Source organism: Somniosus microcephalus, unplaced genomic scaffold, assembly GCF_052327205.1.
Source record: "Somniosus microcephalus isolate GS21.2 unplaced genomic scaffold, FLI_Smic_1.0 unresolved_chr9, whole genome shotgun sequence".
NCBI lineage: Eukaryota > Metazoa > Chordata > Chondrichthyes > Squaliformes > Somniosidae > Somniosus > Somniosus microcephalus.
Window position 1 is genome coordinate 37,313,581 of NW_028225187.1, and position 14,177 is coordinate 37,327,757.

At 44.4% G+C, this 14,177-nt stretch overlaps 1 protein-coding gene across 1 annotated transcript in view; it reads left to right on the top strand.

Annotated features, from left to right (window-relative positions):
- Positions 1-311: 311 nt before the first annotated feature.
- LOC147085079 (immunoglobulin superfamily member 1-like) overlaps positions 312-14,177 on the top strand; it is a 153,554-nt gene continuing 139,688 nt past the window's right edge. The window contains exon 1 of the mRNA XM_085979424.1: positions 312-372. Coding sequence (XP_085835550.1) covers positions 312-372 — 61 coding nt within the window. The remainder of the gene's footprint in view (positions 373-14,177) is intronic.

The following is a 14,177-nucleotide window of genomic DNA, read 5'->3' on the forward strand; positions in this document are numbered from 1 at the left end:
TGTTGAACACTCTCTTTCCCGAGGGCTTGCTGCTCATCTTTACTCTTCCTGTGCATTGCAGACCAACTCCCGAAGCCTACAATCTCCATGGGCCCCACGGCTGGTGTAGTTACAGTGGGAGAGAATGTAATGATCACCTGCAGTGGTCTCACGCGTTACCCTGGTGGCAGATATTATTTATAAAGAGAGGATGGGGCGAATCACATTCGCCAAAGGAATGTCTCAGCATCGGAGCATGCAGAAACCTTCATCATCACAACCATGAGCACAAATGACACTGGAAAGTGCACATGCAGTGCAATGATCAAACAATGATAGACAAGAAAGCACAAATGTCCCCAAGCAGTGATCCGGTGCAGATAACTGTGGAAGGTGAGTAGCATTAAAAGATTTTGTAAAGGTGGTTACTAATAAAGACCCATTTAAACATTACAACTTACATTTTGGCAATATATTTTCAAAGTGACTATTTTCTGTCTATCCTGGTGGTGGCCTATGTTAATCACTAACAAAAGAAATAAAACAACAATCAGGATGAAATTCTTTGCAATTTCATTGAAACTTATACAATTCTGTCAGGACTGGACAGACTAGATGCAGGAAGGATGTTCCCGATGGTCGGGGAGTCCAGAAACAGGGGTCACAGTCTAAGGATAAGGGGAAAGCCATTTACATAAGGACATAAGAAATAGGAGCTGGAGTAGGCCAATCGGCCCCTTGAGCCTGCTCCGCCATTCAATAAGATCATGGCTGATCTGATCCTAACCACCAATCCACTATCACAGAACCATCTCCTGAATCTAACAGAATTAGACACACGAAATAGGCGCAGGATCAGGCTACACGGCCCCTGGGCCTGCTCCGCTACCCACAGGGCCATGACCGATTCGAAACTAGACTCATGTCCAAATTCCTGCCCGCTCCTCGTAACCCTTAATTCCCTTTACTTCTAGCAAACCGTCTATTTCTGTTTTAAATTTATGTAATGATGTAGCTTCTACAGCTTTTTGGGGCAGCATATTCCATGGACCTACCACCCTCTGAGTGAAGTAGTTCCTCCTCATCTCAGTTTTGAAAGAGCAACCCCTTATTTAAAGATTATGCCCCCTAGTTCTATTTTCACCCATTATCGGGAACATCCTCCCCGCATCCACCCGATCCAACCCCTTCACAATGTTACATGTTTCAATATGATCGCCTCTCATTCTTCTGAACTCCAATGAGTAGAGTCCTAATCTACTCAACCTCTCTTCAGATGTCCATCCCCTCATCCCCGGGATTAACCGAGTGAACCTTCTTTGCACTGATTCGAGAGCAAGTATGTCCTTTCTTAAGTATGGACACCAAAACTGTATGCAGTATTCCAGGTGCGGTCTCACCAATACCTTGTACAACTGAAGCAATACCTCCCTATTTTTATATTCTATCCCCCTAGCAATGAAAGCCAACATTCCATTGGCCTTCTTAATTACTTGCTGCACCAGCCTACAAACCTTTTGAGTATCGTGCACCAGGACCCCCAGATCCCTTTGTACTTCAGTACTTTCCAGTTTCTAGCCATTAAGATAATAACTTGCTCTATGATTTTTCCTGCCAAAGTGCATAACCTCACACTTTCCAGTATTGTATTCCATCTGCCAAATCTCTGCCCACTTACTTAGCCTGCCTATGTCCCCTTGCAGGTTTTTTATGTCCTCCTCACTCACTACTTTCCCTCCAATCTTAGTATCATCTGCAAACTTTGATATGTTACACATGTTCCCCTCCTCCAAATCGTTAATATAGATTGTAAAGTGTTGGGGACCCAGCACTGACCCCTGTGGAACACCACTAGTTACTGATTGCCAGTCTGAGAATGAACCATTTATCCCAACTCTCTGCCTTCTGTTAGATAGCGAATCCTCTATCCATGCCAGAATATTACCACCATTCCCGTGATTTTTTATCTTAAGCAATAATCTTTTGTGTGGCACCTTGTCAAATGCCTTTTGGAAGTCTAAATACACTACGTCCACTGGTTTCCCTTTATCCACCCTATATGTTACTTCCTCAAAGAACTCCAGCAAATTTGTCAAACAGGACTTCCCCTTCATAAAACCATGCTGACTTTGTCCTATTAAATTATGATTATCCAAATGTCCTGTTACTGTCTCCTTAATAATGGACTCAAAAATTTTACCTACCACAGATGTTAGGCTAACCGGTCTATAGTTTCCAGCCTTCTGTCTACTGCACTTTTTAAATAAGGGTGTTACATTAGCAGTTTTCCAGTCTGCCGGGACAGAAATGAGGAGGAATTTCTTCACCCAGAGAGTGGTGAACCTGTGGAATTCTCTACCACAGAAGGCAGTAGAGGCCAATTCATTAAATATATTCCAGAAGGAGTTGGATATATCTCTTAAGGTTAAAGGGATGAAGGGGTATGGGGAGAAGGCAGGGACCAGGTATGAATTTGGATGATCAGCCATGATCGCATTGAATGGGGGAGCAGGCTCGAGGGGCGGAATGGCCTACTCCTGCTCCTCTCTTCTATGTTTCTATGTTGCTATGCTTATATAAAGCGATATGCACGACCTCAGGAAGTCCAAAGCCGGCCTACTGCCATTTAACTAATTTATAGTTGTATTCAATGTTGTAATGTAAAGTCGCACGGATGCCAATTTGCACACATTACGACCCCACAGGAGTAGGCTATTCAGCCCCTTGACCTGCTCCGCCATTCAATGAGATCACGGTTGATCTGCGAACTTACTCCATATACCTGCCTTTGGATCATATCGTCTAATACCTTTGGTTAACAGAAAGCTATCAATCTCAGATTTAAAATTAACAATTGACCGAGCATCGATTGCCATTTGTGGGAGTGAGTTCCAAACTTCTACCACCGTTTATGTGTAGAAGTGTTTCCTAATTTCAATCCTGAAAGGCCTGGCTCTATTTTTTAGACTATGCCCCCAATCCGAGAATGTCCAATCAGTGGAAATAGTTTTTCTGTATCTACCCTATCTGTTCCCCTTGATATCTTGAAAACTTTGCTTGAATCACCTCTTAACCTTCTAAATTCTAGGGAATACAACCCTAATTTGTGTAATCTCTACTCATGACTTAACCCTTGAAGTCTGGACATCACTCTAGCAAACCTACGCTGCACTCCCTCCAAGGCCAGTATATCCTTCCTAAGGATTGGAGCCCAGAACTGCTCACAGTGCTCCTGGTATGTTCTAACCTGGGCTTTGTATAGCTGCGGTACAATTTCTAGCCCCTTGCATTCTAGGACTCTAGATATAAAGGCCAGCATTCCATTAGACTTTTTGTTTGTTTTCTGTACCTGTTCATGACATTTTAATGATCTATGTACCTGGAACCTCAGGTCTCTTTGGACTTCCACTGTTTTTAGCTTTCAACCAATTAGAGAGTACCCTGTTCAATCCTTTTAATGTCCACGGTGGATGAGCTCACATTTGCTACATTGAAATCCATTTAGAAACATAGAAACATAGACGATAGGAGCAGGAGTAGGCCATTCGGCCCTTCTAACCTGCTCCGCCATTCAATGCGATCATGGCTGATCATCCAATTTCAGTACACGGTCCCTGCTTTCTCCCCATACCCCTGGATCCCTTTCGCCTTAAGAAATATATCCAGCTCCTTCTTGAATATATTTAATGAATTTGCCTCTACTGCCCTCTGTGGTAGAGAATTCCACAGGTTCACCACTCTCTGGGTGAAGAAATGCCTCCTCATCTCTGTCCTAAATGATCTACCCCTTATCCTAAGACTGTGACCCCTGGTTCTGGACTCCCCCGCCATTGGGAACATCCTTCCTGCATCTCGTCTGTCCAGTCCTGTCAGAATTGTATAAGTTTCAATGAGATCCCCTCTCATTCTTCTAAATTCCAGCGACTGCAAGCCCAATCGACCCAATCTCTCCTCATACGTCATTCCTGCCATCCCAGGTATCAGTCTGGTGAATCTTCGCTGCACTCCCTCCATGGCAAGAACATCCTTCCTCAGATAAGGCGACAAAAACTGCACACAATACACAAGATGTCGTCTCACAAGGCCCTGTAGAACTGCAGCAAGACATCCTTGTTCCTGTACTCAAACCCTCTCACTATGAAGGCCAATATACCATTTGCCTTCTTAACCGCCTGCTGCACCTGCATGCTTACCTTCAGCGACTGGTGCACAAGGACACCCAGGTCTCGTTGCACTTCCCCTTCTCCCAATCTATGCCATTCAGATACTAAACTGCCTTCCTGTTTTTGACACCAAAGTGGATAACCTTACATTTATCCACGTTATATTGCATCTGCCATGCTTCTGCCCAATCACCCAACCTCTCCAAATCATCCTGGAGTTTCTCGGCATCCTCCTCACAGCACACACGCCCACCCAGCTTTGTGTCTTCTGCAAACTTGGAGATATTACATCTAGCTCCCTTGTCCAGATCATTAATATATATTGGGAATAGCTGGGGTCCAAGGACCGATTCCTGCGGTACCCAACTAGTCACTGCCTGCCACTCGGAAAAAGACCTGTTTATTCCAACTCTTTGCTTTCTTTCTGCCAACCAGTTCTCTATCCAAATCAATACCTTGCCCCCTACTGCCTGTCTCCTGCTGCTCAGCCAACTTCCTAACCAGGTCAATAGCACATGCAAGCAATTAGGTAATGACCAAATAATCTGTTTTGCTGATGTTTGTTGAGGAATTAATTTTGATCAGGCCTCATGGGAAAGCTCTGCTACTAATTTTTGAATAATTGGATCGGATCTATCACATCCACCTGAGAGGACAGGTGCGGCCTCGGTTTAATATCTCAACTGAAGGAGAGCACCTCTGAAAGTGTAGCCCTCCCTCAGTACTGCACTGGAGTGTCACCCTAAATTATGGGCTTATGTCCTGAATGGGACTTGAAAGCATATCTAGAGTGCTACAATTGAATCAAGTCTGAAATGTTTATAGAACTTTTGGGCTAGAAATTGCGATCGGAGGCATACCTCTGGAGCATGCCTCCGACACACGAACAAATTATAAAATTAACTGCTGCCAGCCAGGCTGCACAGAGTTACAGTCTCATGACTCGAGGCAGAGGGCAGCGTAATGGCTCACGGATACCAGGGCCACAGGCGGTGTGGAAACTTGCCTGGGATCACAAGGGCCTGGTCCTCGGCTGAAAAGGAGAATTCCGTTCCAATCGTTTCCGAAGTGAATCCCCTCATAAAATGCACTGGAATCACGAAATGTAAAAAGTATACAATTGACAGAATTGGAATTTTAATCATAATAACCTTCATTTCATCAAACTGAAAAAAGATTGTTATTAATTTCATACTTCATTAAAACTGTATTCTTGGCCAACGTTTTGCATAAACTCATTTAATACAGTGATTCTGCTTAATTTTGGATATGTAGATGTTTAATTTAAGCCTTAGATATCCCCTTGTGCTGAAGCAAACATGCCCTGCGCCTGCTTGCATCAATCGTCAGACTTCGGTGTGCAGTTGATGGCCAGTCGTTGAGGAACTCTCTGCTAGTGATTGCTTCTCGGAGTCGCCCGCAGATGGCCTGTTCACGTGTACCTTGACAGGTCTCAGGTTACGGATTACGTGCAAGTGCATGTGGAAATACAGAACTTGCGGGGTATTTCCAAGCGATTACAATGGCGTACGCTGAGACTACAGACACCGCAATTTCAGGGCCAAGATTGTGCTCCTTTAGTTTTCAAATTGCTGCCCTTTTATTGGCTTTTACTTTTCGTTAATCGATTGCTCTTTTTCATCTTATCATAGAGCCTCACTCTGTCATTGGAATTGTCCATTTGTGCCTCAGTGTTGTGGTTCATATTTTACTGGTTATTTTCATTGCCGAACATTTTTATTCCAATGTAAGCAAAGTTAAAGGTAGGTACTGGTTTTCAACACACTTCTTACATTCTTCACTAAAACTTCAGGATATTACTCTGCATTAAAATGTTATAGATCATAGAACTAATAGATGCAATATTTTCTGAAGAAGGAACTGCAAAAGGTAATTTTCAAGTATTCCACCCAATACATGTCCTAAAGAATGGTTTCTGGGGTCCGTCAGAGTTAACATATAACTGTAGGGAAAGAAAGAAAGAATGAGAGAAAGAAAGAAAGAGAGAAAGAGAAAGAAAGAATGAGAGAAAGCAAGAAAGAATAGAAAGAGAGTATGAAAGAGAGAATGAAAGAGAGAATGAAAGAACGAAAGAAAGAAAGAAAGAAGGAAGGAAAGAAAGAATGAAAGAGAAGCAAAGAAGGAAAGAAAGAATGAAATAAATAAAGAAATAAAGAAAGAAAGAAAGAAAGAAATAAAGAAGGAAAGAAAGAATGAAAGAGAGAAAGAAGGAAAGAGAGAAAGAATGAAAGAAAGAATGAAGGAGAAACAATGAAGGAAAGAAAAAGGAAAGAGAGAAAGAAAGAAGGAAAGAAGGGAAGAAAAAAGGAAAGCAAGAGTGAAACAATGTAAGAAAGAAGGAAAGAAAGAAATAATGTTTTTATTCATTCATGCGATGTGGGCGTCGCTGGCAGGGCCAGCATTTATTGCCCATCCCTAATTGCCCTTGAGAAGGTGGTGGTGAGCCGCCTTCTTGAACCGCTGCAGTCCTTGTGGTGATGGTACTCCCACAGTGTTGTTAGGGAGTGAGTTCCAGGATTTGGACCCAGCGACGATGAAAGAACAGCGATATATTTCCAAGTCAGGATGGCGTGTGACTTGTAGGGGAACGTGGAGTTGATTGTGTTCCCCTTTACCTGCTGCGCTTGTCCTTCTCGGCGGTAGAGGTCGCGGGTTTGGGAGGTGCTGCCAAAGAGGCTTTGGCGAGTTGCTGCAGTGCGTCTTGTGGATGGTGCACACTGCAGCCTCGGTACGCCGGTGGTGGAGGGAGTGAGTGTTTAAGGTGGTGGATGGGGTGCCAATCAAGAGGGCTGCTTTGTCCTGGATGCTGTCGAGCTTCTTGATTTTTGTTGGAGCTGCACTCATCCAGGAAAGTGGAGAGTAAATCAATATATTAAGTGTGAGGTGGGAATTTCACAAAGACAAGTTCACGGCCAATGTGGATTGGAGACGGCTAACATTTAGAATAAAGGTAGAAATTGCAGCCACTTTCTGAAATGCAAACAGGATAACAATGTTTTTGTATTCTACTTCTGATAGGTAACTCAACCAAGCCGATACCATCCAATTCTTTCCATTGTACCATTTGAGCAATGAGTCTCATTTTCAAGTGACGGAATCTCGGTGATGTTCAAATATGTTCTACCTAATTTCTTCCTGGGGAATAAACAGCTATTATTCCTCAAACCTGACTTTGCTTTGCAAACTAAGGTCAAGGACCAGATGAAATGCACTTTAATGATAGCATGTGCGATTTTTAAAAAAAGGTTTGCGTTTAAATGATGAAATTCATATCGTGTGCGTACATTTTTGTTTAATTTACTTGCCAGAATATCTACTCATGATCGCTCAATGTCTTTTTTCCTGTATCCTTCTGAAGCAGATGTTTTATCTTTACTTGGTTGATATGAAGAATCTTGTTTTTGCTCATCTGTGAGTGCACTGCTCAGGGTTAGGTCGTGGCTCTGTTTATATTATTAATTTCCACCTCTGTATCATCGCCCGTCTCGGCCCTTGCCTCAGCTCATCCACTGCTGAAACCTTCATCCATGCCTTTGTTACCTCTGGACTTGACTATTGCAACACACTCCTGGCTGGCCTTCCACGTTCCACCTTAAGTTAACCTGAGGTCATCCAAAACTCAGCTGTCCGTTTCCAAACTCGCGCCAAGTCCAGTTCACCCATCTCCCCTCTGCTCGCTGACCTGCATTGGCTCCCAGTTAAGCAACGCCTCGATTTCAAAATTCTCACCCTTATTTTCAAATCCCTCCGTGGACTCGTCCCTCCATTTCTCTGTAATCTCCCTCATCCCCACAACCCACCGAGATAGCTACGCTCCTCTAATTCTACCCTCTTGAGCATCCCTGATTATAATCGCCCAAATTTGGTGGCTGAGCCTCTTGTTGACTAGGACTTAAGCTCTGTAATTCCCTCCCTAAACGTCTCCGCTTCGCTGCCTCTCTTTCCTCCTTAAGATGTTCCTTAAAACCTACCTCATTGCACAAGCTTTTAGTCACCTGCCCTAATTTATCATTAAGCGGCTCAGTGTCAATTTGCTTGTCTTAAAATATGTCTGTGCAGTGCCTTGGGACGTTTTGTTGCGTTAAAGGCGGTATATAGAACAAACTGTTGTTGTTGTAACTGGTAACATGGTTTTTGCTGTTTCATTGCATTTATTAAAGTGCCCGTTCATTTCAAGATAGAGTTTAACGCACACATGTGCATCAAGATCCCCAGTAGTGTTCTTGATGTACATATGTAGCAGTTATCTACAAGCGATTGACATTATCCATTGCAGATACACAGGAGAGTTGCATTGATGGCTGCCTTGCACAGTCTTGGCGCGGACTATAGCACTTGTGGGCGAGCAGGTCTTGTGTGAGTTATACAAACACGTTGCTGGACTCTGAACAATGTTCAAATATGTTATTGCACCTGCCTTAGTATCGTTGCCAAGTCCAGGGGGTGGAATTGATCTTCACTAGGGGGGCTCATAGTGAAGCCAAAATCAGCAGATCCCTCAAACTATGTAAGGGCAACATTTAATGGCAATCCCTAATTTCCCTTGAGAAGGTGGTGGTGAGCCGCCTTATTGAACCGCTGCAGTCGTTGTGGTGAATGTACGCCCACAGTGCTGTTGGGGAGGGAGTTCCAGGATTTTGACCCAGCAATGATGACGGGATGGCGATATATTTCCAAGACAGGATGGTGTGGAACTTGTAAGGGTACTTGAATGGGGTGGTGTTCACATGCGCTTGCTGCCCTTGTCATTCTAGGTGGAAGAGGTCGGGGGTTTGGGAGGTGCTGCCAAAGAAGCCTTGGTGAGTTGCTGCAGTGCATCTTGTAGATGGTACACACTGCAGCCACAGTGCGCTGATGGTGGAGGGAGTGAATGATTAAGCTGGTGGATGGGGTGCTAATCAAGTGGGCTGCTTTTTCCTGCATGGTTTCGAGTGTCTTGAGTGTTGTTGGAGCTGCACTCATCCAGGTAAGTGGAGAGTATTCCATCACATTCCTTACTTGTGTCTTGCAGATGGTGTAAAGGTTTTGGGGAGTCAGGAGGTGAGACACTCATCACAGAGTACCCTACCTCTGACCTGCTATTGTTGCCACAGTATTTAATTGTCTGATCCAGTTAAATTTATGGAATATTGAGACCCCCAGAATAATGGGGCATTGGGCAATGGTAAAGCCAATGAATATCAAGGGCCGGTGGTTAGACACCCGTTTTTTAAAGTTAGACATTGCCTGGCACTTGTGTGGTGTGTATATTACATGCCACTTATTAGCCCAAGCCTGAACGTCGTCCAGCTCTTGGTGCATGCAGACATGGACTTCTTCATTATCTGAGGAGTTGTGAATGGCACTGAACACTGTGCAGTCCTCAGCGATCATCCCCCCTTGGACCCTCTCGTCATCCCACCCTGTGCCTGTGAATGCCTCATAAAGTGCTTTCCCTCTCATGATTAGCTGTTTATGGATTGCTTCATGCTGCTCTTTAGACAACCCAACAAGAATCTTCCCCCGTTAGAGAGAAAAATTGTGCCCATTTAACAAGCCGCCTGATTTTCTTTTTCAATAGATATAAACATCGTGTAATGTGTAATGCGTGCTATATCGTCTGCTTTCCTCTAGGGCCACAGTGTCATTTCAACCCCATTCTGCAAGCTTTTCGGGCTGTCTCCCCACTCCAAACCACTGGAGGCGCCACCCAAAACCTTCCCCATGCCTGGCAAAGGATACCTAAATAGTTCTGATGTGAATATTTGTTTGGATGGAATTGCACTGCTGCAGATACGTTGATTTATTCATCAATAAATATTTAATGGCAAATCTTGTGTTATCATTTATTCCAGTTTATAACTTGATATCTATAGTTTCCATTGTAACTACATTCTTTTTCATTTTTTGCATTGGAGAAAGAAAGAAAGATTTGCATTTATATCGCGCCTTTCACGATCACTGGATGTCTCAAAATGCTTTACAGCCAATGAAGTACTTTTGAAGTCATAGAGTCATAGAGTCATAGAGTAATACAGCATGGATAGAGGCCCTTCGGCCCATCGTGTCTGCGCCGGCCATCAAGCCCTGTCTAATCTAATCCCATATTCCAGCATTTGGCCCGTAGCCTTGTATGCTATGGCATTTCAAGTGCACATCCAAATGCTTCTTAAATGTTGTGAGGGTTTCTGCCTCCACAACCCTTTCAGGCAGTGAGTTCCAGACTCCAACCACCCTCTGGGTGAAAAAGTTCTTTCTCAAATCCCCTCTAAACCTCCCGCCCTTTACCTTGAATCTATGCCCCCTAGTTATTGACCACTCTACTAAGGGAAAAAGCTCCTCAGCATCCATCCTATCTATGCCCCTCATAATTTTGTATACCTCAATCATGTCCCCCCTCAGCCTCCTCTGCTCCAAGGAAAACAAATCCAATCTGCCCAGTCTCTCTTCATAGCTGAAGCGCTCCAGCCCTGGTAACATCCTGGTGAACCTCCTCTGCACCCTCTCTAACGCGATCACATCCTTCCTGTAGTGTGGCGACCAGAACTGCACACAGTATTCCAGCTGTGGCCTAACCAGTGTTTTATACAGCTCCATCATAACCTCCTTGCTCTTATATTCAATGCCTCGGCTAATGAAGGCAGGTATCCCATATGCCTTTTTTACCACCTTATCCACCTGTTCCGCCGCCTTCAGGGATCTGTGTACTTGCACACCCAGATCCCTCTGACCCTCCATCTTGCCTCGGGTCTTTCCATTCATTGTGTATTCCTTTGCCTTGTTAGTCCCCCCAAAGTGCATCACCTCGCACTTTTCCGGGTTAAATTCCATTTGCCACTGCTCCGCCCATCTGACCAACCCATCGATATCGTCCTGCAGACTGAGGCTACCCTCCTCGCTATTGACCACCCTACCAATTTTTGTATCATCCGCGAACTTACTGATCATAACCTTTACATTCATATCCAAGTCATTAATGTAGACCACAAACAGCAAGGGACCCAGCACCGATCCCTGTGGTACCCCACTGGCCACAGGCTTCCAGTCACAAAAACAACCTTCGACCATCACTCTCTGCCTTCTGCCACTAAGCCAGTTTTGTATCCAATGTGCCAAGGCACCCTGGATTCCATGGGCTCTTACCTTCTTGACCAGTCTCCTGTGCGGGATTTTATCGAAGGCCTTACTGAAATCCATGTATACCACATCCACTGCGTTACCCTCATCCACACACCTAGTCACCCCCTCAAAAAATTCAATCAAATTAGTCAGACATGATCTTCCCTTGACAAAGCCATCTTGACTATCCCTGATTAATCCTTGCCTCTCCAAGTGGAGACAAATTTTGTCCCTCAGGATTTATTCCAATAATTTTCCCACCACTGATGTTAGGCTCACTGGCCTGTAGTTCCCCGGTTTTTCCCTACTACCCTTCTTGAATAATGGTACTACATTAGCGGTTCTCCAGTCCTCTGGCACATCCCCTGTGGCCAGAGAGGTCCTGAATATATGTGTTAGAGCCCCCGCAATCTCCTCATTTGCCTCACACAGCAGCCTGGGATACATTTCATCCGGGCCTGGGGATTTATCCATTTTTAGGCCACCTAAAACCGCCAATACCTCCTCCCTCTCGATGTTAATATGTTTGAGCATATCACAGTCCCCCTGCCCTATTTATATGTCTACATCGTCCTTCTCCATAGTGAAAACAGATGCAAAAAATTCATTTAGAACCCCTCCTACATCTTCCGGCTCCACACACAGATTGCCACTTTTTTCCCTAATGGGCTATATTTTTTCCCTAGTTATCCTCTTACCCTTAATATACTTATAAAACATCTTCGGATTTTCCTTTATTTTGCTCGCCAGTGTTATTTCATGGCCCCTCCTTGATCTCCTAATTTCTTTTTTAAGTATCCCCTGCACTTTTTGTACTCCTCTCGGGCTCCCTCCGTCTTTAGCCTTTTGTATCTACCAAAAGCCCTCCTTTTTTTCCTAACCCATTCTCGTATATCCCCTGACATCCAAGGTTCCCTGTGGTTTTTGGAACCACCCTTGACCTTTACGGGAACATGTTGCCATTGTATGATCTCAATCTCCCTTCTGAAAGCCTCCCATTGCTCCGATGCGGATTTTCCTACAAGTAGCTGATCCCAGTCCATTTTGGCCAGATCCTGCCTTATCCTATTAAAATCGGCCTTCCCCCAATTTCAACCTTTATTTCCGGCCCAACCCTGTCCTTTTCCATGACCACCTTAAATCTTACCATATTATGGTCACTATCAACAAAGTGCTCACCTACTAGCACTTTTTCCACTTGGCCGGCCACATTCCCTAGAATTAGGTCCAGTACCGCCCTCTCTCTTGTAGGACATTCTACATGCTGGCTCAAAAAGCTCTCTTGGACGCACTTTAAGAATTCTACACCCTCTGAGCCTTTCACACTCTGACTATCCCAGTTAATATTGGGGAAGTTGAAATCCCCCATTATTATTACCCTATTATTTGCACATTTCTCTGAGATTTGCCTACATATCTGTTCCTCTATCTCCCCCTGACTGTTTGGAGGCCTATAGTACACTCCCAGCAAAGTGCTTGCCCCCTTTTTGATTTTAAGCTCCACCCATATGGCCTCATTAGAGGACCCTGCTAATATATCATCCCTCCTTACTGCAGTAATTGACTCCTTAATTAATATTGCGACACCCCCTCCTCTTATACCTCCCCCTCTGTGCAGTTACTGTTGAAATGTGACAACCGCTTTCGACAATTTGCTCTCAGCAAGCTCCCACAAACAGCAATTTGATGACGACCAGATAAACTGTTTTATTTTTATGTTGATTGAGGGATAGATATTGGCCAGGACACCGGGGCTAACTCCTAATCTTCGAAATAGTGGCCATGGGGTCTTTTACCTCCAGCTGAGAGAGAAGACGGGGCCTCGGTTTAAAGTCTTGTCTGAAAAATGGCAACTCCGAAAGTGCAGCACTCACTCAGCACTGCACTGGATTGTCAGCTTTGATTTATGGGCTCAAATCCCTGGAGTGGGACCTGAACCCACAACCTTCTGACTCAGAGGCGACGGCTAACACTTTATCAGCTCTCAGCTGGTGTGACGTTTTTAAATAATAGCCTGAATGCTACTTAACGGAAGCTCAGTGTAGTGGAGAAAATGAGGTAATGGGGAAGTAGGAAGAATGGTATAATGCAAATAGACAAGACCACCTTCAATTTCTCCATCGGGAACCAAGCTATATGTGAGTGCCAGAGTCTATCATGTGTCTCACGCTTGAGAGCTCCAGCAGTAATGGCCCAGAAATTCGGGTCGGGGGCTTCCCGCGGGTGCAAGCCCCCGACCTGCACTTACCTTGCGCGCCGGCCGTTGAGCTGTGGGCCCCCGTGGGATTCTGATCCTGGGCCTCCTCCAACTGCCAGCGCGCAGTGCTTGCGTGTCCCAGGGGCGCAGTTAGTTCGAAGCATCCCCTGAGATCACGTGGGCCATGGGGAACCAATCGGAGCAGGGAATGCCCATTCTTAAGTTTGACAGGAAGAGCTGCCAAAACTTATAAATACTACGGGCCCCAAAACATCACTAAATCTTCAAATAATTTTTTATTTAAATCACATTTTTTAAATAAACGATAAATTACATGAAATAACTATTTTAAACAATAATATAAATTTTTGAAAAAAATAATTTTATTTTCTAACGGGGCTTAAAATAAACTTACCTTGCTTTAAAGTATTTAAAAATAATAAACCTGTGGAAAAAATGTTTTAATTTAAATTAATTCACCACTTTCCTTGTTAAAAGCAGGCCTTGTGCCTGCTTTTTATGTGTAACTTCTGGAGACTTACCCTCCTGGGAAAACCTGCCAAAAAAAACGTAAGTTCGATGTGCACGCATTGCCTCTCCGGCGCACGCGTTTGACCTCTGAACCTCTTCATTCAGGGGAACGGATGTGCCGGTTTCCCGCGCATTCGCAGTGCATGCAGGAAACCGGCACTTCCATTGGGCTTACGGGTGAGTACCCC